This window comes from Musa acuminata, chromosome BXJ2-7, assembly GCF_036884655.1.
Source record: "Musa acuminata AAA Group cultivar baxijiao chromosome BXJ2-7, Cavendish_Baxijiao_AAA, whole genome shotgun sequence".
NCBI lineage: Eukaryota > Viridiplantae > Streptophyta > Magnoliopsida > Zingiberales > Musaceae > Musa > Musa acuminata.
In genome coordinates, this window is record NC_088344.1 from 1,235,685 (window position 1) to 1,261,809 (window position 26,125).

Genomic DNA, 26,125 nt, shown 5'->3' on the forward strand with positions numbered 1-26,125 from the left:
TATTTGTTTTTGATAACCTAAGGAAGCTTCTGTTTAATGTGTCGACTTAATAAAGAATATAGATCATTTGGTTCATAATTATTCTGTGAGTTAATCAAATCATGGCTAATCGGAATCGTTACATACAAATCAACTTCAACTTACAAAACCTATGTTTAATTTCTCTACCATAATTAGTTTAAACAACACTATATATCAAGGAGAAGGAAGTTACTTAAGAACAATAGCAAATCATGAGTAAGATGCTATTTTCTAGTCTTAGAAATAAATTTGTTTCATGCAAAATGGGATTCCTTATGAGCCCTTCTTTCTTTTAATTGTTTTTCCCTCCTCAAAATATTACCTAATAAAAAGATTTAATTAAGTTGATTGAGGCTTACGTAGCATAATGAGCATAATGATGAGAGTCGTAATCGCCCTTCTTTCTTTTAATTGTTTTTCCCTCCTCAAAATATTACCTAATAGAAAGATTTAATTAAATTGATTGAGGCTTACGTAGCATAATGAGCATAATGATGAGAGTCGTAATCATAATTTATCTTATCGATTCGTACTTATATATCGATCAACTATCACAATGATACAACTCGAGCTATATCGAATTGTATCAAATATACTGACGCATGGTACATAAGATAAACTGATGTACTACTTATACCGAGTAAAACATTATAGTATAATAAATCTTGAACGTAACTATCAACAATCAAACTCGAAATATCATGTTATTCTTATTTTATTCATATTTAATATGAAGATAATATTTTTTAGAAAAAAAAATAAAAATTAATTTTCCATTTGATATATTTTTTATATTGATATATAGGTTTCCGTATCAGACATAAATTATTAGTTAATAAGGCGATAATTTGGATTCCACCAAAAACCAATGAGAATTAACAATGGAAATGAAGGCTATTTTGGTCCATCCATCTTTTGCAACCCCCACTCATATTATATGACCCCTCTCTCTCTCTCTCTCTCTCACTCTCTCTCTCTCTCTCTCTACAAAGGTCTTCCCCAGTCTTCCTTCGCGTCCAATCAACGCCATTTGCATTAAGCCGAGTTATTGCAATAATCAGGAGGACGACCGACCCATGGACAAGAGCCGGCTGCAGCAGCTCTGCCAGCAGCGGCAATGGCCGTTGCCGGAGTACGCTATCTCCCGGGAGGGCCGCGAGCACGACCCCCACTTCCGTGCCACGGTCACCGTCAACGGCGTCGCATTTCACTCCCCTGACGACTCCCGAACCATCAAGGAAGCCCAGAACAAGGCCGCCCAGGTTGCCCTCGAGCAACTCCCCGAAACGGCGCCCCCGCCTCCCACCCCTTCCGCGTCCCTTCCTCCGGCCTTCGGTGAGTTCGCCGCTTCTTTCGGAGCTTGGATTTTGTTGTGAGACGCCTGTTGTTTTGCTCTGTGGTGGTTCTTCGTTAGACGGATCGCACAAAGATGGCATTTTTCGGCGGTTTGGTGTTGTTGGCTTTAAGTTGGAAGCTCTAGTTTGTTTCAAAAATGGTTCTTTTTATCCGAGGGAGTGGAGCTTTGAGGGACACCGAGCATTTGGAGGAATAGTTCTTGTCTTGTTTCTCTTCCTTTCTTCTTTTATTTTGTTGATTGCTGGTGTCTGTTGGTATTCTTCTGTTGGTGCTTTAAATCGCTGAATATTGTCTTCCTTAAAACTAAAAATTTAAAAGACTCTTTGATACTCTAAAAGAAGATTATAATTGATACTGAAAGCACTTTTAGCGTGACATACTTTTCATAATTATTTCTTATACTTGTAGTGGAACATTTATATCAACACTGAGGTGTGATGAACTGTGATTAATCTCGAGGTGAAAAGTGCTCAGTAGAGATTCCACATAATTATGTTCTCATATAACTTCTTTAACTGAAGCTGGTTGCTCGGCTTCTGTTTGTTGATATGCACTTCTTTTAACGTGTTCTTGTTTAATATTCCACATCATTCTCCGAAAGAAGTCTTGTTTAATTGGCTAAAGAAAGAATTATAAGCTTGGTCATCTTGTGTTTTTTTGACATTGTGGAACACATAGATCGTTCCTGTTCACGTTTAAATAGTTCATTGGTTCCAATAAATGATATTTGTTTTCCTTTCCTTTTACAATTTACAGAAGATGGTTAAAAGTATAATTTACACTTGCATTTGTCATTAATCAGCGATTAGTTGATGAAAGCTAGTTGATTCACTAATGTGATTCTTCTCCTATATTTGTTATTTTGTGGATACATTTCTCATTATTGTTGAAAATTATCTTCCAGAGCACAGCTAGTTTCCTTCTGCATATTTTCTGTTAACAGTAATCAAGTACAAACTATGTTTCATGCCACAATCTCATTTCCCTTTTCGGTGAGGATTTCAATTTGGTTTCAGTTTCTAAATGATCTTACCCTAGTTCCAAATCTGATACATTTCAAAAGGAAGTGATACGTGTTCATATCCTTCCAAAGCAAGTCAGATGCCATGCTGTGATACAGGCATCGCCAATGCTGTCACACTTTTTTTTATAAAGATGCCAAACCATCATTAAAATAGATTTTTTCATCCATGCCAAGTGGCTGCATAGAGCAAAAGAAAATTGAAGTCATTGGTTTGTAAAAAGTAAACAAATTGAATTAGATGGTTTGTTATGCAAAAGCTCAGTACGAGAGTGTAAGTTAGCATTATAAGATTTCATTCTCTTAGCTATGTTTTTATGCACAGAGCTTGATGAGGTTCAAGCCTTAATTGCCTAAAGAGTAACTAAAAGTGACAAATTACTGCCTGTGAAATTGTAAGCCTTAATAGTAATGTAGCAGATGGTTAATTACCCTTACTGAACACTGCTCTAGTCTTGAACATGTTTGCTTTTTATGAGAACTGATGTTAGAGAGAACATGTATATATATGTTATTTTATGTATGGTAGATTGTTATGGTTAGTTATACAGGGAAATCTGCTGGATTAATTATAACACATGCCATGATATAATACATGCCTGTACTCTGTAAGATATCAGGCTTATGATTGCAATCATGTAAAATGGCTTATATGTGCAGATAAATACTTGATTTTATTAAATCAATCTGTGCTGTTCGGAAGGGCTAATCAGAGTAGTAGAAAACTATAAATTTGTTTTCTACAAGCACAAGTGCAATGTTAAAATATTTTCTGGAAGAACAAATAAAAAAAAAATGTACATGTATCAAAATGTTTTAAGCTTTGTATTGTCTGTGGTATGACGAATAATTTCAGTAGATATCACAGCTTCTAGTCTAGTCACTCTATCATGTTCACCATTGTAACTGTGCCCCATAAATTACTCAAATCTTTTTAATAAGAAGGGCTTGTACTGAATTTCTTGCAGAGAAGCAACTTTCACATAAGAGCCATCTTCAATCTTATCTGCAAAAGAATAATAAAGGCCTACCAACATATCAGTCTGTTCCTGATGGTACTCCTAGTCGTCGTTTTAAGGCTACTGTTAAATTTGATGGGGAAACGTTTGAGAGTACAGGATATTTTCACACAGTTAAGGAAGCTGAACAATCTGCTGCAAAAGTTGCATTGATGTCTTTGTGTGTGGCAGGAAATCAACAGGCAATTGACAAGCCTTTCTAAACTTATATTTCTATTTTAAGCTGTTGTGCTAAAGATCGAGTTGCTCTGTTTTATTTTGCAGGATTATTCTGGTGTTTACAAGATGCTTTTGCAGGAGTTGGCACAGAAAAGAGGGTTGTCCTTGCCGAAGTACACCACAACCAACTATGGTGAAAGCCATATGCCTACTTTTTCCTCTAAAGTAGAGATCAAAGGTGAACTTTTTCAAGGAGATGTAGCGAAAACCAAGAAACAGGCAGAGAATAATGCTGCAAAGGTTGCTTTGTCTCAACTTGAAGAATGTAAGTTAGTGGTCGTTGTACAAGGAGACGATTCTACATTTTGTAGATCTTTGTTTAGTGGTAGTGTTATACATTTCTATATAACCTGCTGTAGGTTCATTGGACTCTCTCTCAAGAGTTGGTCAGTGTTATAGTGTAGCTATGTCAGCATGTTGACACAAGGAAAGCATGTAAATTTCGCAAGAGGTTAGGGCTGTTCAAAGGTCATATGATGGCACACCTGCTGCAAACTATATGGATATGAAGTCCAACAGAAACTAAATCGGTACAACAATAAATTCTAAGGTGTAACTAATGTTGTGGATGAATAAGGATTAACGTTAGGAACTTTTGTTTGACAAGGAGACCAAGGGATATATATTCAGATCAAAAAAGGTTCAAACATGTTTCTTGGTAGTGTGGTCAGACTTCAGATATAACAAACTGAAAGCAAGAGGCTTCTGCAAACAACCAATTCTGGAGAAATAGAGAAGACAGTGTTGATTGCTTGTTGGAGATTTAAAAGGTCTTGGATTGTTAAACAGGAAAATTACATTTTGCTGTCCTGTAAAATCATATTACATCATCTATTGGCCAGAGAATCAACAATTAATTTGTCCAGGGAAAGCAATTAAGAAATAGTCAGTGATATCATAAATGTGAAAGTCAAGCCTTGGCATTTTCTATTTATTCAGATCCAAGTAAGGTGTAGAAGGAAGCATGCAGGAATCTGGTAGTTATTCGCAGTTCATAGGATCAAAATTCATGCTATAGAGATTGGTTCTGATGCAGAAAATTAAATTGACGGTGCAAAATTACTAAGAAAAGAAGAACAGAGAATAAGATTTGTGACTAGATTCATTTTGTGTCCTAGGAATTATCCAAATGAAAGTGTAGGAAAGCCAAGTCGATATCATTGTTTCTTTTTTTTAGTGCATTGATCAGGATGTGGTTCAGGTGTGTGAGCCATGCACACAGTGTAGGAAGGCCAGTAGCATATACACCTTATTAAAGTGAAGATTTTTAATGTCAAAATTTTGACATTTATTCTTTCACCCATGATGATCCTTCCTATTATACTTCAGAGTTCATAAGATATGTGTGTATGGGTCACAAAGTTGATGCATATTAGTTAGCTGGTCCATATCTTTCCTTTACCTTTTCAAACTGAAAGTGACAATTGTGGAAGGCTTCTTAAAGTATCCAGATTTCTGTTGCTTATATTCTCAATGCTGAAATTTGTATGATTAAGTTAGACAATTGTGGGGCTTTGGCTAGTTGTACATGGCTAGTCATGCATTCTAAGAGATTTTTTTTGTCTATTGCTGCTTGCTTACTGCAATGTTTCTATATTTACCATATTTCCTGAGTATCTTGGTTTGGTGTTTTATTGAAGAAACAAGACAAGAATTAGTAATATGCCTCTTTAATGCAGTTTTTTTTTTTTGATAAAGGATGGGATAAATAATCCATGAATTTATTAAGAATAAAATAGTTGCATGCGAGAGGACGAAAGAAAACAGATTGTTTGTCACTAATGTAAGCACAAGCCAGTAGGGCCCAAGATGAGGTTGAAGGCTGCCAGGTAATAATAGGTCACAGTGAATCTCTAGTAAATGACAAGTCATATTGTTTGTCACTGACCTGCAATTAATCTGCATGCCCATACCTGAAGCATTAATCATGCCGCACAAGTCAAATTCAACCGCATAGAGTCAGTGAACATAGTCTGTTGCACTCTCCCATGATGCACTTGAGAGTGAAACTTTCCAAGTTGCTCCAATCTATAAGAGAGGGCAGCCAAACACTGGCAGCAAACATGAAGTCCAGGAAGAGGTTGTCAATGTTCTACAATTGATGGCAGCTTTCATTTAAACATCTGTGATTTTCTGCATATTCCCATGTCTTTGTCACTAATGTCTTGATAATTTTCATTGTGATGCTTTAGAGTTTAGAATTTTCTTTTTATAATTGCAGATATTTTACCTTATGGAAATTGGGAGTCATGCTGAGAGATCTTTTATTTTCTACAACTTTTATAAGCTATAACTTGTGGTGTTTTTGTTGAACTAGTTCGGTGGTCTTTGATTTAGTTTTCTTTGGAACTTTGTTTGACACAGTAAGGATTATAGATGCTGTCTAGCATTTTTTTTACAGTGGTAATAAGGTAACAACCTGGATTCAAAAAGTTTAATTGGACTCTTTATCTTGCAGGCAGAGCAAACAGATTTTCGTCCAATCTTGTCTCAAAATGGCAAGTGAACATTGAATCTGAACCTCCTACTTCAAGTGTGGAGCCAATAGTTAACATGAACTCTCCGAAGCCAAGTTCTCTCTTGATACCAGCATCACAAATCGATGCGAAAAGGACGGTTGACATTATTGCAGGTGATACTTTGGTGATACTCTGTGCTTTTTTATACTTTCGTTTATGTACACATCCATATTCACGAATTTGTAGAGATCTGAGCATTACAAGAATTATGTTCCTTGCTCTGATTGCTCTTTTATGCAGTGATTTCACATCAGGTGGCCCCCATCTACATTGATTCTTTGAATGCCTTCATTTTATATAAAAGGACACCAGAAAATTGTCAATAAGAAAACCTAATTTTCCTTCCATCGATATGCCATTGGTTTAAATCTTCAAATGATAGGAGCTGTTCTGCATACTGCGGAAGCCATTCAGACTATATCCAGGATAGAGAATAGTTCATATCTGTTGTGTTCATAATGGTTGAATAACTTTTGCAGTAGAGATACATGCTTCATCCATATAGATTGACGTTAATCTTGCACCATCAGTTTCTCCTTGGTATGCTTGGTGTTTGTCCATGCTGAGATAAACTACCTTGCATGTTATACATGTGGCAGCATACCTCTTTAGTTGCATTCATAGATGGGAAGAAGCTGAGACTATATCGACTAACATACGTGGTGTATACAGTGGAAACATTATTTATACATATTTGGTAAATCTGACTATGATTAGGTAAAATTTTGCAGTAGATCATGGGGCGACTGCTTCTATATCAAATGCAACTCCAGTGAGTGATCAGATAACTAATTCAACTGATGAAGTCATGGGCATTGATGGTTCCTACCATCATTTAACTATCTCCACAGATGAGCCTGAGATTACAGCCAAGAAAAAGGACACTGTCGCCGCTGTTCAGGATCCAGAATCTGCAGATGTTACGAAGAACGGAGAAACTCTGCGAGGTGCCGTGTCTGGAGGTGGGAGCTCCGCTCTTTCCTCAAATTATAATTTCCATAAATTCCATCCCACAACCACGAGCGGCAAACTTCCTACAGGCAGTACTTCATCATTGTTGCGTAATAGAGTGCAGGTCTATCCGCGCAAATCTGACTTGGTTTTGCCTGAAGGTGCAGTTCCTTTACCTTGTAGTGATGATAGCTGGGTGGCTGTCAGCTTAGATTTCTGAAATTATGAAGGCAATTGCAATCCGCGAGGATCTTGTCATGTTTTAATAATGTCAGACAATGTTCTCAAACAGAGCTTTTCTTACTCTTAAATCTGTCTGCAGATGGTTTTCCAGTGTAATCATATTTGCATGATGAACTATTATGAATCTGTGAATCTGTGCATGGTGACCAGATTTCTTGCTCTAAATGAACTTCTACTTTACATTTCACAGGCAGACCACTTGAAATGATAAATAGCTGATCCTGATTACCATGAAACTTTGTTTGCAATTTATATTCTGCAACAACATGATATTATGGATATTTGCAAGCAGTACACCCCATAGAATAAATTTTTTCTCTGACTGGAATCTAGTCTTATTTCACACAAATATTTCACAGTTTGAACAAATACTGATTCATGTGATTACAACCCCCAAAGCATGAACTCAGCTTAAAATACTTACAGAGTTCCTCTTTTTTCTATTCTCAAAGAATGACATATATTTCTTATGCTAAAAGAAATTACAATCTAAAGAGTATGGAATTTGTTCATTGAGACCCACATGCTGCTAATATGATCTAATAAACAGAATGGTTTTGAAGTTTGGCAAAGCTTCTTTTCTTGAACCTATGAAAGCATACCACTTTGCCCACAACGAAAGTGATGTGATGCTTGCGATGGCCTGTGATTTAAAGCATCAAACAAACATGCTAAAGAGCAAGGAATAAAAACCATTGTACCTGAGACTTGTATCCTTTGCCAAAGTGTTGTGTATTTATATGGAATTGATGACATGAGACTTCTCTGATTGATCCAAAAGATCATCTGGCTACAGAAGATGAACAAGGTTTGAAACCCAGCAACATTCTTGTAGCCGAGAGTTCTACCTTTTTGCAAGTGCTACTTTCTTTTATTTTTTGTGCAGAATTGATGGCAGGATCGATTCAGAAGAGAAATAGTCTGATGGAGGAGGTGCCTGCAGCTGCATTGCGGCCTCGCCGGTACACCGATTTCAAACCGCAGCATCGATGGTTCTCAGACGAGAAATGCAAATCCCTAATTGTTGAGTTACCGGGTATGATTTATTTTTTTTTTCTCGCTTATATCGAGAAAAGTTAAATTAACTCGATGCATAAGCCTCCTACCAATATATACGAGGGGACATACCTCATCTACTTTTAGCGATATTCCTTAAGAGTGCGACGATGAGAGATGAGAGTTGGTCTACATCTACATCGATGTCGATGTAATTGATGAGCGATGAAAGGGTCGTCGATACATATGCCGAGAGGTGTCCCTCGACAACTATGTTGACCACTCTGCTGCATTGACGTCAGTATTGATGTAGATACAAAACGACTCTCACCTCTCATCCTCGCTTTTCTCATCCACAATAGTCACCCATAGTTTCTAGCGACGACATCGTCCACCACAATTAACTGAAATATTAAAATTATTTTTTTATCTTTTATTTTTATATTTTTATTAGTAAAACCGACGATGTCATTAGTATAAATGGATTTAGATATTTAATTTTTATAGTTATAGGAACGTCGATGTAACTTTTTAAAGTGTAGAGATCGAGATACTAAAGATAACTAATAACTACGTAAGATAATTTGTAATTAGCCTTAGTATATATGTTTTATAGTGGCCGCGTACCAAAATTTCATCTCATGATTTAAACTTATCATCCATTAGTTCTTGCAAAAAAAATTTACATGCATGCGTGAATTTATTATTTTATAGTCCCTAATCTTTCAAAGGACGCAGGATTCGAGCAAGAAAAACTCATCCTTCTCATCGACACCTGCCATCGACTAAAGCTCAAAGGCGAGCGGCACATCGAAGGCGATCGATGGAGCCGATTCGACATGGTCGTTCGCGCTCCAAAACACTACAACACCGAACTAGTCACAGCCAAGTTCGACCCAGACAACGGCCTTCTCTGCGTCACACTGCCTGACTCAGCCTCTAAGCCTCCGCCGGCACCGGCGACAGAATGAAGCGACCGAAGAAGAAGAAGAAGAAGGCTACAACCGAAGGCCTCCTTTGCCGTCCATTACAAATTGAAGAAAGCATGGGAGAGGCTGTGCAAACTCTTCTGCGTGCGGATCGAAGTGAATGACTCGTTTAAGAGAGTGGATTCCGCAAAGCGATGAAACCGTGTAATGAAGTGCAAGTGTTTAGCTTCTGTTGGAACCAAAGACTGTAAGACGTGCAAGTGTGTGTGACCATGAATTCTTCTTCTTCTCCATCCTCAACTCAAAGCCATCTACTTGCATCACAAGAAAACATTTTTGACACCATTTGCGCATTCTCTCAGCTTAAAATACAACCTCAGCATAACAATGTATTTGGTGCCGCAGCCAATTTAGAACATCATTTAGATTAAGCAAACTAGAATTTTATATGTCTAAACATAGTTTATATACAACAACAACAACAACAAAAACTGTAAATCCTAACTATTTGAATAGCAATTTTTATATAAAACATCTTAATAAACACCGAGACTGCTAAGCATCCTGCGGTAAGAGACGTCAAACCAATACATCTCCAAGTAGAACCACATCAAAAGTTAGTGACTTTCAACATAATTGGTCGTTTTGAAATCACAGTCCTTTCTATGGTCGATGTCCGCTATTGCCACTTGCATCTTGTTGTAGCCGTTAGGATCTGTGCCTGCAACAAGAACTTATCATTCCACTCTCCAAACAAGAAGAGGCTACGCAAGGCTGAGTTCAGAATCCATGCTGGGTTCAACCCATCCTTAGACATCCTTATATCCATGGCACCAAAATTCATTGTGAAAAAAGAAACATAAGTGGCCCTTAAACTCTGTTAGATTGACTCTATCATCCGCATATGAGGGATAACCAGGGGGGCAGGAATTGCTCTGGACTTCTCGTCTCTTGGATTGAAGAAAAATAAGTGTTGCAGATGTGAGGTCCGAAGCAACTTGGATATCTTCCAGGACACGGCTCCATCAAAGTAGAGTAAGCAGTGTGATACGTCACAGGATAAGGTGAAGTCCTCTTCCACCACCCTCCAACCAGGCATTCCTAAGTAGAGCACCTCCATACCCATCGACATAATGCAGTCACTCTCTTTGCACCGATGGAACACGTACCAAACCAACTTATACTTTCTTGTACGAGGATCGAATCCATACCCAAGGTGGTCAGAAAAGTCTTCCTGTAACAAGCAACTGTTGCTGGGTCTCAGCAAACTCTTAAAGCTCTCTCGTGGAGGAATTACACACATGTTTGAGATTCAGTGGTGATGATGAGAAGCCCGTCGCAGTGAAGAAGCGTACCACTGTATACTGCTGGTGTACGAAGCTTTATTCGGACCATGAAGCTGGCCACCGGGCTGACCTCCCAGTAAGCATATGACCTGATGTCGTGTTGGAGTTTGGGCTTATGGCATAATGGAACAATTGACCTAGTGGGTATCATGATCATCATAGGGTTGTTCTTGGTGCGATGCAGATAAGCACGGATGAATTAAGGGTCAGAGATCATGGCATGACAAGCTTTGCCGACTAGCTTGAACCTCGGGAGAGATTTGACAGGGAGTCTTCCCAGTATATTCTCACTCAGGTGCAAATGGTGCACCGAAGTGAGCTTTCATTCTCCCATCTCGTTTTATGAGCTCTTTTATCTGCCATTACTCCTATGGTCCAAAACAACTTGATGAGACGTACAAAGATCATATGTCAAAAAAATAAGCAAAAACAAACAAACGTGATCTATTTCCAATATAAGGAATGCAAATTAAGGCATTATGCAATACAAGAAAGAATGAAAGAAACAAATAAAGATCATACATCAAAGATAATAAGCAAAGGTACAAACAAAAATGATCTACTTCCAACTAGAAGAACATGAATTAACGCATCAATCAAACTAAAAGGAGAAAAACACAAATGAATCAATATCATACATCAAAGAGAATAATCAAGAAGATAAACACACTAGGTAAGTGCCAAGCTGTTGGTTGTAGACCTGAACAATGGATACAATAGCAACCTACTGACAACTGGCAGTCACTGTACCTTAAGCTTTTCTGCAGCTTTGGTGGTGGGTGCATCCATGACAACAATCATAACCAAAGACGGAAGCCATAGATGCCTTATGCGCAGGTATCACCACCATCCAACAGCAAAGTATAAAGATAAGGGGAAGGAAGGAGATGCAACAAAGGCAAACCTGTGGCTGCCTGACACCTGAATCAATGCTGGTACAGTTGATTCCAAGGAGTGAGATGCTGCAGGAACTATCTAATCCCAAGTATTTATTTCTTTTTCTCTCCTCGTCCTCTCATATATGTGTGAAATTGGTTGTGTTAGTAGAAATAGGCAGCAAGAAAATCAATAGATTACAAACTTATTGTACCAATTATATGTAGTTAAAAAATAACACGTAAACCAATAGGTTACAGCTACAAGATTCCTTAACAATTTTAGCTATATTGCAACCTACGTATCTCATTATTGTGATTTGACTGCCACTGGGACCCAATGCAGAGGCACGGCATCAACCTAAATAAGGCCATATTTGGAAAGTTCAATGCTTTCCACATTAGAAAATAGATCATACTTTGAATGCAGTAGAATATGGTCATGTAGATCATGACAACTACCAGTATGTCTTTGTTGAAACATCCTGGCGGTTAGCACATTTGTTGTGCGGTTAATAGGTCATGAAGTTGAGACAATTTAATAATGTTCTGTACATTAATTTAGTGCAATGCAAGAAAAATAGTCTAAAAGGAAAATTCTGGCGAGCAGAAGCTAAAAGACATAGTCCACGATATTGACCTATTCCAATATCATCCCAGGCTGGTCTGATTTTGTCTAAAACCTCTCGCTTTTATAGTTAGAAATCGATTGGGGTCATCTAGAATCAATTGGAAGCTATAGGAGTTAACCAACTTTGACCGATTAAAGCCAATTTGATATCCTAAAAAGAATAAAAACCTCAACTCACTTAGAGTTTTCTCCATACTAGATATATTATCATTAAATTTCTAAAACCTATATTTCAGCAGAAAGCACCCTCCATGTTAAAATTTGATCTGATATAAACAAAGGGTTTATGTGATCATATATCACATTTATTTAAAAAGATACAAATGAAAATGAATTGGATGCATTAAGCACAAATAATTTGGGAATAAGTTGTAGCAGAGTTTTCTGGTAACTATATCAAAAGCATCAAGATCGTCGATATTAACAAATGATCAAATATATGGAGCAATCAACTAACAGAGAATTTTCTAGTAAAACAAATAAAAGCTAGCAATTAACCATAACAAAATTTAAAGTACAAAACATGTTCAATAATAGCTACAGCAGCAAGATACAACAATACTTATACAACAGTAACACATAACAGGGTTTAATTACACAACAATAATGCATAAAAAGAGTTACATTCTCCCATCTTAGTTATTCAGTAAAATGCAATAGATGGTTAATCAATCTTATTAATAATTCTTGTAATGATTAATCATATTCCTAAACCCTATCTTCTTCGTGTACATACAGCCATATAGCATTAAGTAGCAGTAAATCGTATGTGTTCTTCAATAGTGTGCAATGTCTTACAGGAGAAGTGAAGGACGGCGAAAAAGAGGGTGGTTAGCAGAGAGAAGAAGGAGAGGAGAGAAGATCCACCAGAAGTCGGAGCGGCGAGAAGATACGGCAAGCGAGGCGGCGTGACGTGCGGCGGCGAAAAAGAGGGTGGTTAGCAGAGAGAAAGGACGAGAAGCGGCGAGGAGAGATGATCTACCAGAAGGCGGAGCGACGAGAAGATGCGGCGAGACGAGGCGACGGGGTTCTCTTAGCAACAGCAGGCGCGATCGAAATGAGTCGAGAGAGTCGAAGCTATTGGCCGTAGATTTAAACGGGCAACAGCCAACCAAGACCGAGCCATTGGAGTTGGGTTGGCCTAATGGGCTAATGGGCTAATGGGCTAATCAGTATTGTTCGTACTGAAATATTTGTGCGAAATAAGACTAAATTACTGTCACAGGAAAATTTGAAGTAATCCATAATATATATATATATATATATATATATATATATATATATATATATATATATATATATATATATATATATATATATATATATATGTGAAGCTTCTTCCTCCATCGTTTCACGTTATCCTCGAGCTATAACGAGTGAGCCGAAAGCTTGATGGAATACATTCAATGGACAAGTTTAGCAGCAAAGCAGTCCTTTGGTTGACAGGGATGGAACTTATGACATGTTCGCACAAGGGAAACACAAGTCTGGTTTCTGTAGTTACCTTTGCTCATACGATATATCTATATCCAGTATTGCAGATCGAGTGAGTCATGATCCACGACTCTCGATCGCTTTGACGGCCGCCTTCAGTTCTTGCTGGATCAGTGTTCTCGTCGGCGACATCACCATGTCATTCCAAATCGAAGTAGACCCACAACTGGTGTTGGACCGAGGGTAGAGTTGATAGATGGAATCGGCCTCCTCGTTTAACTCTTTCACGTTCTCCAGGCAGCTGATCTCTCGGGGATCTACCAGCAGACTGCTGCTTCCGTCTTTCCACCCTATCAGCTGTGATCAGTGGTGATGTCTGAGCTTCCACAGCGGAGGAGGGGCGGTGAGAGAAGAAGAGCTCGACTCACCTTGGCCGATCCCATGGTGTTGGTGGAGTAGAGCCTGGCATTGTCGACGAGCTGACAGTATCTTGGGAAGGCATTGGCGAACATGTGGTGGGACTTCAACTGTGACTTCACCCTGACTGCTCTCCCCATTATTATAGCTCTCCTGCCATTGAGGTCGGTCGTAAAATCGAGCTCGAATTTAATTGGATTTTAGTTCTAGAGATGCAATACCTGATCCCTCTAACTACTGCGAGATAGGCATCACAGACAACTCCAACCAGCTCAATCCTGTAAGGCTTCCTGTCCTTGGACTTGTATTCTTCCTCTTCGTCGTCGTCGTCCTCTGCCGGTTCCCAGTAGTTCTCCGTGATGGTCCCGTCGTCGACGACTTTGTATCCGACTCCCATCCGGTAGCGCTGCTTGTGGACGTTCCGTGCCATGGCGATGGTTTGCTGCACGAATGGCTCCCACGAGAGGGTGCCATCCATGATCACGTCTCGACCTTCGTTCAGTGCGGTCACCAGGAGGGAGGAAGCCGCGTCTGTTGATGACTGGTGGACCTGCTTGCCATGGACGTGCGAATCTAGTTATTCTGAAAGCTACAGTCGATCTTGGATCAGGTGTTGATCTGAATCAATTTGCTCAACACAACATATGTCCTGAAAGCTAATCTTGTGGCAGGAATTAAGATGTGTCTTGAAAGCAAAGAACAGTACTAAAAGGTCTAGCGATGTTAATCACAGGATGCAGATAAGGTTTGAGTTGGACTGCAAGACAACGAACATGCAGGATGATGAAAGAATAGACTGATGAGATAAGAATCCATGATGGGACCAATTTTCTTGAAAGCCACACTGGCGTTAAGATTGCAATTTTGATTGTGATATGCTACCATTTTGATCAGAAACAGCTATGTCTTAACGTGTAGGTCACATATTTCTCAAGAGCAGAGCAGCTAAAGAAGGAGACAAGCAGGTCAGATAAGATCTGTAAATGAAGAACAGCAGTAACGGTCAGTACCAGTTCAGCGGTCTGCAACATGTCGTTGTGATGGCCTCTGGAGCTGATGGCGCGGTAAATGACATCTGTCTCTTTAAACGCGTCGGCTTCCACCACCACAGCGTTCGCCGCCGCTCCGGACCAGAAAGCCCTGCAACCCCACAGGTAATCAGTCAATCAAGACAGCCTCTTCCAACGAAGTAACTTGATGAGTGAGCTTTGTCCAAAAGCTTTGCATCCATTCTTCCACTTATCCAGCAATCACAGTTGGACCAGTACAATTCGATCTGGTTTAGCCTTAGCAGGATTAGGTACGCTTTCTCCTTCATCTGTCGCAGCTCCTGAATGTGCTTGAGCGTTGCCGCATGCCTCAGCAACCAACTCTTCCAACCTACCATTGTCTTGTAGTTCTGCACCAAAGGTGGTCACTTTCTGCTGAGGCAATGCTTTGGTCCTTTCCTTGTCCTTTTATTCTACTATTGTCATTCTGCTTGGTGTTTATAATCAAGGAGATCACGGCGTTTTGCTGTCTTAGTTGCATCTCCTGTTGTTGTTGTTTCGCAAAGAAGGGAAGGAACTAAGGAACTTACTCCTTTAGTATATCCTTGAGCACGGTGCTCTTGCCAGCTCCCATCCCACCACCCATCAGGAGCAGAACCGGGCTGCGGTCGGAGAGGGCCGCCGGAACCATGACGTCGGTGCAGCGGGATTCGATTCCGATTGCCTTCATCTCCTCCACCAGTGTAGAGAACACTCTTGTCACCTTCAGGTCTTTTGTCACCCTCTCGAACCTCAGTTTCCTGTGTTCAGCAATCAAACGACAAACACCACATCAGTGAATAATCGTACAAGTCTCCGTTTGGGCTGACATTCTCGATAACTTGTATTCGTCATCCATCAATTTACGACAGTGGAAACAGATTGATCGACACTTGTGAGGAAGTCCTTGAAACCCGCAAGCGGAAGCTATCACTATTTGTAGTTGGATGATGATGCACGGGAAGAAACTAGTGGGCCCGGTTATCAAACTGTGTTGAGATGGCTGTAAAACCAAGGACTCAACCTTATCGGTTTAAGAAACAATACATCAAACAGATAAGTTGGCATGGACATAAGATATAATTGGTCAGTGGGTTGAAAAGTCAAAGCATTGGCAGAAACACTAATATTTATGGGATAAACGTGCAAGAAAGTTCAATGATTAGCTTCAAATTAATCATATACAAATGTTATTTTTTGGTAGATTAAATTTCCCATGCAGATGATGATGGAGGAAAACAGTGCCTACCTTGTGGCCTCCATAACAAAATTCTTGAGCTTCTTTTTGGGGCTGTCAGCACTCAATACCTGCCCCCATAGAGAATATTATTAGCATATATACATAAACATATATGTATATGTATATGAAGAAAAGGATCAAAACAATGCTGCCATTACCTGACTAACAAGAAGAGTTGCATGGTTCCAGTGGAATGCAAAATAGGCCAGTATGCATTTGTCCAGCTCTTCTACAAGCTTCACATAGAGGGATTCAGGGTTTGGCTCATTGGCAAAGAAGGCAAATATGTTGTCCTCACACCCCTTAGTTGTCTTGAGGTAATCACGTGCCAACTTGCAAAGCTGAGGGCACTCGTTCATGTCCTCAAACCCCATCTGCCTTGCTGCGAGGACATGACAAGAAGATGTCACATTTTACGGTGAGCTAAACGTGAAGGAAGGAGAACAGGAGAGCTCTTAATGGAAGCAGTGTAATGCAATGATGTAGGCCAATCAATTATGAACCTCCCATGTCTGGCTGTTGCGTTTCACTCCCGCAATCCTGCCATTGTCCAAATTTACCTCTGTAAAATAGACATGGAAGAGGTTTGTGGATGCAGACTTTTTTGGGGACAAAGCTGTTGAAAAATCTACTGAAAGATCTGAGTTGTTCAAGGTCCCATGTGACACCATCTTAAGGAAATAAGAAAGAGAGAGAGAGAGAGAGAGAGAGAGTCAAGAAAGAAGAAGAAATGATCATGGACATCAGAAGGCAAAAGTAACACTAGAGGGAACTGAAAAGAGAAAGCCTAAATGGACATATAAGTCTTGAGAGAGAGAGAGAGAGAGAGAGAGTCAAGATATATTGACATCAGAAGGCAGTAGTGCTCCCATACGAATCTACAATAGAAGGTAGAATTTATAGAGAGAAAGGCAAAATATTGCAATAGAGGAACCTGGAACAGAAACTATGGATGGATGTGAGCTTTCTGCCAGTTTAGGAAGGAAGAAATAGAAAAGTGCCAAAGTCAGATCATGCAATTACCAACATAGTGGGAGAACCGCTCTAGCTCCTCCACCCGGCCGGAATCCGTCAGCACCAGCCGTGGCATCAGCCTGAGATCCATCGTCGTCGTCGGCCGCTGCTTCCTCTGCCGGTGGTATCGCACCGCCGCCGCCGCCGCGCCTGCGACCGTGACCCCGAAGAGGTGGAGGAGGACGAGCTTGGAGATCCCATCTGACGACGGAGTCAACCGAGGCAAAGTTATGCCACTGAAGAAGAAGAAGGGATAGCGAAAGAGAGAAGATCCAAAAGAGAGTTATCAAGAGAAGGAGATCCACCGTACCCTTGTGCATGACTGCGTCACCGGCCGATGGGCTTGAGATCCAAAGCTGCAAGCCCTGGCGCTGAGCGCGTCGGAGGAGAACGAAGGGTGGTGGAGTATGCAATGTGGGAATGGCTGTTGAGGTCAACGCTGCCTTCGCTTTATATTTGTTCGGCACTCGTTCTCATGCCATATGATTTATTTTTTATTTAAAAGATAAAACGAGGAATGCGAGATTCCATAATAAATTATTAAAATATTAATTAATTAAATTAATTAATATCTTATAAATATATCGGATGAGATTCTGAATCCTCAATATTTAATGAAAAAAGGTTCAGTATATCATTATCAGATCAATATCTAACATTAACAATTGGTCGGTGTCATGGAATAGCCAACCTATGTAGCTTCACATCCAATTTTGACCTAAAATTAATTGCTTGATGGTTATTTAGAAAATCAATATTGATAATTTACAAGATTATTTGAATTATAGAAGCATATACAAAATAAAAAAAACCTAATTCGATTCAAACTAATGCAATGATCTCATTGGATTAATCTAGCCTCAAATTGTGACAATAATTGAGTGTGGGCATGAGCTGCCCCCATAAAATATTATCTAATTTGGGGGAAGGACCACAATCTTTAGCTCTGGTAGAACATCTATGTCTCTTTGCTATTTTATTTCTTTTTGTGTGTGTAGGTTTGGCATGTGAAATCATTGTTGAATGGACTACAACTAATGCGAAATTGTTGGATGAACCAGATTTTTTTTATTTCTATTTTTTCCCAAAAATACTTAAATCTTTAGTTACTGAGTTCTTATGGTTTTTTAATCAGTAGAAAAATATAATCCAAACAGATTGATTTGAAGCTTACGTCTTCTGATTTTGTTGTCATAAGATCGTATTTGGTAAGATATATTTTGAGTCCTAGTCACGTCACCATCAACACCACGTCATGCCACCACCAGGTCAGCAAAAGGAACACTCTCATGTGCCAAGTCAGGATCCGTACCGAAGTATTCCTTGATACATCTCATCTCGAAAAGCTTGGGACGACGTCGTATGGTGCCGCTCGGCGCGTCCTAGGATAGCGGTCACGCCAAGGTATATCCTCACCTCTCGAGGACTGGTCGTCATGCCAAAACCCATGTACGACCAACCCTCGTATAGTAGTATAAAAACTCATGACTGGCATCTGACTAGGGAGGAGAAAAAGATAAGAGCAAAAACCAGAGAACTCCACACTAACTTATTGGTCGAGGGACCACGGTTGGTAACGATCCGACGAGGGCATTCTATGCAGGAAAGCGACCACCCCCGAGACGTAACCTTGGTAACCAACTCAATTAGCCGAAGACTTCCGACATCAATCCGTGGACCAGGCCGTGCTGACTCATCAACCGTAACGCATCAATTCGTCATATAGTGTAGGATGATAATGGCACTCAATTGTCCTTACTGGTTCGTAATTTATTTGTGTTGTCATAAACTATCCATCGTTGCAATCAACAATAAGGAATTTGGTTCCAAGGATATCAGTTTTTTTCCAATGGTACAAATGATTCCAATTATTTGTCATTCATGATAGGAAAACGTATGGCCGATGCGATATCTCACCATCATATAACTCCGGTGTCGCGAGAAAGACATATGGTTGACACATCGATAATTCGATGCCACACAAATGATATGCAACCGACACTTCAACACTACAAATACAATATGTGGAGAACACCTCGGCGTTGTAATAAAAACCTGCCAGGATAATAAAAAAAATTGAAGCATTATTATTCTTTTGAATTGTTCAAAGATTGATTATAATATCATGTTAAACTAATTATTGCCGTCAATCTATCTGAAACCCTGGTTTGAAATGGGACAAAATATGTTCATGTATATTTTAATAGATAGATAGATAAATATAATTTATGAAACTGCCATCACTGCTTACATCTTGTGGTCATATGATATTTTTTCTGAAAAGCATATTAAATCATGCATAATATGAGAGATACATCAGCCAAAGATCTCAAAACTAAGTAAACAAATAGCTTGAAGAAGTCATTGCCACATACTCTTGCATCATTCCCCACTTGTTCCATTTGTTTTATAGTGTTCTCCAGCTCATGCACATCAACCACAAGAGCTGCTGTAGCTGTTGTGCAATGGACCACTTTGGATAAAGGAAAGGGTGGTGTGAGGATTCTAAATGATGTGCTCCGACCATTTCACTGGACAAATCCATCAATCAAAGCACTCAAAGCTTTCATAGATGTTTCAACTTTAATGAACATGAAGGTGTCTCATTTATTGACTTAAGTTATTATCTGGAATGAGAATGACAAAGAGTTCAAGACGATATTAAGCTTTTATATGGAATGAGAAGGACATGAACGTGGAATGGTCACATACTTCCCCCTCATTTGGTCGGTAGATCTGACACTGCTTTTACATGAGAAACAGCAGTTCTTGCAGTTGATCAGGAAAAGCTGTCAGATCTACAGAAAATACATTGCAAGAACTGCTGTCATAGCTTTTGTGAATGCATGAGGAGGACTAGTGTTAGGGTTGTGAAGTGCTAAACCATTTCAATGCAAATAATCCATGAACAATATCATAGATGCATCATCAGCCAAAGTTCTCAAAGCTATCATTAATGGTTAAACAAGTGGCATGTTTAGAAACTAGTTGGAGTGCCAAACCATTTGATTGCAAATGATCCATGGACAATTTCTGAGATACATCATCAGCCAAAGTCATCAAAGCCATTATAAATGTGATGACCCATTCCTTCCAGCTCATGACATTTATTTTTAGCTTTGCCAACTCATTCTGATCAGCTGCATTTACTGCTGCTGTGCATGAACCATTTGTTTATGTATAGATCATATCGAGAGAGACAAGTTCTAATCTATTTTCACTGTAATTGATGTATGGACAAGTATCAAAGATACATCAGACAGCTATCAGAGATTTTGTCTATGAATCATTTGTTTACGGTGGCACGAGGAGAAGGCTAATCAGAGAATTCTGAATCAAACTGCAAGTCCAGTTTTCTAGCCAACATGACTAATATTATTATGCCTGCGAGTTGCACCAGAGGATTATTTTCTTATCATCGACACTGTCGCTGCATGCCCACGAGATTCTCATGTTTCTTTCTCTCCCTATAGTTATATCCCTCGCTCATTCCACCGACTGTAGGTGTCAGAGAGGCTCCATCACTTTATGGTGGAGAACATCAACCTTCCACTGTTGAGAATATTAAATGGATTGATGCTTTGAGCTTTTAGATGAGTCCTGCTTTTGAATGAGCTGCATATCTCCATGATTCAATTGAAATTGATTTAAATTTAAGGATATTTTACTGAAATTTCCTTTTTTTTTTAATATTAGTTTTTTAATGAGATGATACTTTCTTTTTTTTTCAACTTGAACGAAAATATTCTCATACTTTTACCTAAATAATTTGATCATAAATATTATTCAAAATAAAAATTAATAATAATATAATATTTTGATAAAATATTCAAAATTTAATGTAGATTAAAATAATTTTAGCTAGCTTGCAAGGAGTAGGGATAAAGCATGTGAGCTATCATCACAGAATCCAATGTAAATCTCAAGTACAAATCTGAGAAGAATATATATATATATATATATATATATATATATATATATATATATATATTAAGCACGCCATGCGCGTGCTGATAATTTAGTCGTATTATAATGCAATTGGGACCCAATTATAGCAATCTTGGCTTAATTTTGCTTAAACGCCAGTCAGATGTGATTAGAAAAAAGGACAGTTATATCTCTTTTTCCATAAAATAAAGTAAATATATTACTTAATAATTTACATACATCCTAACTGTTAGGATCGAGAGCACTAAGGGGGGGGTGAATTAGTGCAGCGGAAATCTTTCAGCGATTAAAAACGAAAGCTGCGTTCGTTCGATAAAAACTATTTTGATGCAAAAGCCAATTCTAAGATTACTTATGATTAAGTGCAGTTTATGTCTAAACACAGTTTGCGTCTAAACACAATTTATGCAGTTTGCAGTTTGCGTCTAAATGCAGATTGCGTCTAAGCGCAGTTTGCATCTAAGCGCAGTTTGCGTCTAAGCTCAGATTGCGTTTAAGTGCAGTTTGCGTCTAAGCGCAGTTTACGTCTAAACTCAGATTGCGTCTAAGCGCAGTTTGCGTCTAAGCGCAGATTGCGTTTAAGCGCAGTTTACGTCTAAGCGCAGTTTACGTCTAAGATCAGATTGCGTCTGAGCGCAGTGCAGTTTGCGTCTAAACGCAGTTTTACGTCTAAACACAGTTTTACGTCTAAACATAGTTTTACGTCTAAACGCAGTTTTACGTCTAAACGTAGTTTTACGTCTAAACATAGTTTTACGTCTAAACGCAGTTTGCGTCTAAACGCAGTTTTACGTCTAAACGTAGTTTTACGTTTAAAAGTAGTTTACGTCTAAAACACAGTTTTACGTCTAAACAGAATCAAGACGTAAACATAAACTGCAAAGAAACTTGTTCGCAGAAATCAGTTTGCAGTTATAAACAGAATCAAGACGTAAACGTAAACTGCAAAGAAACTCGTTCGCAGAAATCAGTTTGTAGTTATAAACAGAATAAAGACGTAAACGTAAACTGCAAAGAAACTCGTTCGTAAAAGCGCAGAAGACAGTTTACAGTTATAAATAGAATCAAAACGTAAGTGTAAACCGCAATGTAGAGATCGTACGAAAACATCGATTTACGTCTGAATGCAGATTTGAAAAGAACAGAACTTAGAAACTTGTTCGTAAAAGCGCAGAGAGCAGTAGCTATGTAGGAGGTTTGCAGTAATGATAAAGTGCTCAAAATGAAAGCAAACCAGAGATTTAGAGTGGTTCGGTCAGTCTTGACCTACTCCACTTTTGGCTTCCTCCACCGACGAGGTCACCGACGTCAACTAGAAGCCTTCCTTCAATAGGCGAAGGCCAACTACCCTCTTACAGATTCACTCCTTTTGACGGGCTTAGGAGACAACCCTTACAGAAGTTTTCTCTCCTCTCTTTACAACTCAAACTTGAAGAATAGAAAGAGGAGAACTAGCAGTTTTGAGCTCTAAGAAACACAGAAAGATAGCAAGATTTCGAGTGTGTGTTCTGTGCTCTCAGTGCTGAATGGGTGGGGTATTTATAGGCCCCAACCCAGTTCAAATTTGGAGCTCAAAACGATCAAATCCCGGAATTCCGGGATCAGGCGGTTGCACCTCCTGACTGGAGAGGTTGCACCGCCTGGCAGAGCTCGAAGACTGAGCCTCTGGGCGGTGCTACCTCTGTCAGGGGCGGTTGCACCTCTCTGCCAGAGCTCGAAGACCGAGCTCAGGCGGTTGCACCGCCTGACTGGAGAGGTTGCACCACCTGGCAGAGCTCGAAACTTGAGCTCTGGCGGTGCTACCTCTTGACAGAAGAGGTTGCACCGCCCAGTCTCGCTCGGAGACTGAGCCCTGGGCGGTTGCACCTCTTGGCTGCGGCGGTTGCACCTCCCAGCTTCGTTGGGAGAACCTCTCCTGGGCGGTGCCACCTCTGGCCCTGGCGGTGCCACCTCTTTCACTATTTCAGCTCACTTGGTTTGGCTCCAAACTTGGCCCAAACCAGTCCGAACTTGGGCCTAATTGGCCCCTACTTGGGTTATAGGATTAACACCTAATCCTAACCCTAATTAACGTGCTAACTATGATTTTAAAGACATTTTCTAAGTTATTACAAAGTCCGCAAGTCAAGACTTCTTCTGGCGAGCTTCCGGCAAACTTCCGACGGTCTTCCGATGAATTCTCGGAAACCATTCTGCGGACTCCCGGCAAGCTCCTAGACTTCACGATTTGATCTTAGCGAGTTCCAACGAGCTTCTTCGGCAAGCTCCGATCTTTCTCGGCGAGCTCCGCAAACTTCCAACGAACCTTTCGGCGAGCTTCCGAAAATCCTTCGGCAAGCTCCCAACTCATTCTCGGCTAGTTCCGGTAGCATTCCCGATGAACCTTCGGACTTCCGTCGAACTCTCGAACTTGCAACAAATCCTTCGCGCTTGACTCCGACACTTTGTTTCACTTCGTTATCATAGTTAATCCTGCACAATTAAAGCAAAACTTCGATCGAGACAATTAATCCTAAGCAATTAACCAAGTTGTCCGGCATGTCATTGGTCCCTCGACGCTTCGTTCGATTCTTCGGCGCATCGTCCTTTCCTGCAGCCTATTGCCCAATCGACCTGTTGACTCTGCAACTCCGATATCCTTGGCACAATACCCGCTCTTCTTGGCCCGATGCCCGAGTCCACGGCCCGAAGCCTTCTATCGATACGTCGACCGATCCACCGGCCCGACGTCCAATCTTCTGACATATTCCTCCGGCACAATATGATGTTCCTGCTTTAATTGTCTCATCTTGATCAAAGCATCCTGCGTCACTCAAAACGCAGATTAAACCATAAACATATATCAAGTAGTTTCATCATCAAAATACGAGATTCAACAATCTCCCCCTTTTTGATGATGACAACTACTTGATAACGGAGCTAATCTTAACTCCCGGAGTTTAAACAAACTCCCCCTATCAATATGCCATATTGATAGAAACTCTTAGAAAAAATCTAAGCAACATGTCATCATAAACGGAGTTAACCTTAACTCCCAGAGTTTAAACAAACTCCCCTAATCAATATGCTATATTGATAGAAACTCTTGGATTCAAAAATCCAAGAGTTTCTATCAATATAGCATATTGATTAGGGGAGTTTGTTTAAACTCTGGGAGTTAAGGTTAACTCCGTTTATGATGACATGTTGCTTAGATTTTTTCTAAGAGTTTCTATCAATATGGTATATTGATAGGGGGAGTTTGTTTAAACTCCGGGAGTTAAGATTAGCTCCGTCATCAAGTAGTTCTCATCGTCAAAATACGAGATTCAACACTAACCCCTTCAGTAGGAGATTAATAAAATTGTAACTATGGTTTAGCGAAAAACTATTAACAATTTTATTGGATTAGCTTCTATTAGTATAACTCCATCTCTCTCGTTAGCCCCATTCCCTCGTGTTGTGTCAAATATAAATTGATTAGATTTATGTGTCAATCAGGTAAGGTTGACATATCGATCATGAGACACTTATATATTAGGTTAGAGTCGGTGATGCATCAATCACGTATATATAAATAATTAATAAATTTTTTTTATATGTCATTTAGATGTGTCAAAATATGCTCATGGGTATAAGTACCAGGGGACGGAGGATGTTCTCTATTACCTATGCACTTATGAGGCAAGAATGGGTAGAGCACTCTTCACCCAATCCCAATACTCATTCTAGTCTCGCTTATATTATTATATTATACATAATATATATTAATTAATAATAATATAAATAAAAATATACAAACATAATCCAAAAACCTATAATTCTAACAATCCAACATTAACTACTAAACCAATATTATATTTAATTTTTTAATATATTTAAAATTTTATAAAATAAAAAATTTTAAAAAATAAGTAAAAAATATTCCATGAAAAGTTGAAAATCCTAGTTGAGACTTAATTCTTCCAAAAATGGTAATTTTAAATTTTTATTCCTAGACACTATATATATATATATATATATATATATATATTTGTATTTGAATATTTTTATGACGTGTAAACTGTATAAAATATTATTATTATTTATAAAATTTGGTATCATTAGTTAATTTTAATAATTGTTATATATTTAAAATATATTAAATTAATTAAAAATAAAGAATTAATGGATTTCTCAACCCTAATGGGGGATTTCTATTTCATCTCATTGATATTTCTAGTGTTATTTATCTCATATTAACCATCAAATTAGAAATAACAAGAGTTAAATTTATTTTGAACTACTTCTAAATCGAGCTTAGAATCCCATAATAAATTTTGGAATGACTTTAGATTAAAAAAACAATCAAATCCACCCTTTAGAAAGTTACTAGTGATTGGGTTTGAATATTGTTATATGACATTAGCATAGGAATAGAAGTTGTTAATCCAAAATAAGATTAGGCTAATTATAATACTTTTTAATAGGATTTGGTATTCAAGTTTGGATCAAAGTAAGATTAAAATTAATGAATACCCAATCCATCATCATCATAATTTCTAATTAAAATTAAAATAGACATGGCTAACATTCCATCACGAGCGGTAAAATCCAAAGAAATAAGTCCTTTTCCCTACCTACCAAAGCTAATATGCTATTCCACCTAATTCAGCCACCTAATCATCTCCATAAAAGATTTCTCATCCATAGCTTCCTTTTTACCCAATCAAACACCAATCATATGTCAAGGTCTTATTTCATGATGGATTCCTACCTTGAGATGAAGCTCCTTTCTCCTACGTTGCTACAATTCATGATTGCTAGTAATGCCTCCTTTATCTTTTTGGCAAAGTAAGCTCAAATTGCTCCAATAAAAAATGAGGGTGGATTCTCAGCTAAGGAGATCATCATTACTCTGTGACTTTAAGCTTGTAATAGTTTCTCCCCATATTATAAG

At 38.9% G+C, this 26,125-nt stretch overlaps 2 protein-coding genes and 1 long non-coding RNA gene across 5 annotated transcripts; 2 read left to right on the forward strand and 1 right to left on the reverse strand.

Moving 5' to 3' along the window:
- Positions 1-997: 997 nt before the first annotated feature.
- On the forward strand, positions 998-7,475 carry LOC103990916 (double-stranded RNA-binding protein 1). Of its 2 annotated transcripts, none has more exons than XM_009410210.3 (5): positions 998-1,356; positions 3,367-3,599; positions 3,682-3,901; positions 6,095-6,268; positions 6,887-7,475. In XM_009410210.3, the coding sequence occupies exons 1-5, from the start codon at positions 1,098-1,100 to the stop codon at positions 7,324-7,326; spliced, it is 1,326 nt and encodes a 441-aa protein (XP_009408485.2). In that variant the 5' UTR covers positions 998-1,097; the 3' UTR covers positions 7,327-7,475. The 2 variants fall into 2 exon arrangements, with proteins under 2 accessions (XP_009408485.2, XP_009408486.2); XM_009410211.3 differs by having other exon boundaries at positions 6,890-7,475.
- Positions 7,476-8,043: 568 nt separating this feature from the next.
- Positions 8,044-9,567, forward strand: LOC135585843 (uncharacterized). Of its 2 annotated transcripts, XR_010488367.1 has the most exons (3): positions 8,044-8,157; positions 8,236-8,385; positions 9,084-9,567. It is a non-coding gene; the product is annotated as an uncharacterized LOC135585843 (long non-coding RNA). The 2 variants fall into 2 exon arrangements; XR_010488366.1 differs by having other exon boundaries at positions 8,090-8,385.
- A 3,936-nt stretch (positions 9,568-13,503) lies between these two features.
- Positions 13,504-17,703, reverse strand: LOC103990914 (calmodulin calcium-dependent NAD kinase). The gene is made up of 9 exons (XM_009410207.3): positions 17,570-17,703; positions 17,269-17,460; positions 16,404-16,627; positions 16,255-16,313; positions 15,557-15,766; positions 14,988-15,117; positions 14,199-14,527; positions 13,989-14,130; positions 13,504-13,917 (listed from the first exon to the last, which is right to left on the reverse strand). The coding sequence occupies exons 1-9, from the start codon at positions 17,577-17,579 to the stop codon at positions 13,678-13,680; spliced, it is 1,536 nt and encodes a 511-aa protein (XP_009408482.2). The 5' UTR covers positions 17,580-17,703; the 3' UTR covers positions 13,504-13,677.
- Between the last annotated feature and the right edge of the window lie 8,422 nt (positions 17,704-26,125).

What these genes read in the sequence shown, in the direction of transcription:
- LOC103990916 (XM_009410210.3), top strand. Translation starts at nt 1,098, where the DNA reads ATGGACAAGAGCCGGCTGCAGCAGCTCTGCCAGCAGCGGCAATGGCCG. An exon ending in GTCCCTTCCTCCGGCCTTCG is followed by an intron (nt 1,357 to 3,366) that starts GTGAGTTCGCCG and finishes AATTTCTTGCAG; the next exon opens with AGAAGCAACTTTCACATAAG. An exon ending in GTGTGGCAGGAAATCAACAG is followed by an intron (nt 3,600 to 3,681) that starts GCAATTGACAAG and finishes TTTATTTTGCAG; the next exon opens with GATTATTCTGGTGTTTACAA.
- LOC103990914 (XM_009410207.3), bottom strand. An exon ending in TTTGTTATGGAGGCCACAAG is followed by an intron (nt 15,767 to 16,254) that starts GTAGGCACTGTT and finishes TGCTGAACACAG; the next exon opens with GAAACTGAGGTTCGAGAGGG. An exon ending in ACACCATGGGATCGGCCAAG is followed by an intron (nt 13,918 to 13,988) that starts GTGAGTCGAGCT and finishes CACTGATCACAG; the next exon opens with CTGATAGGGTGGAAAGACGG.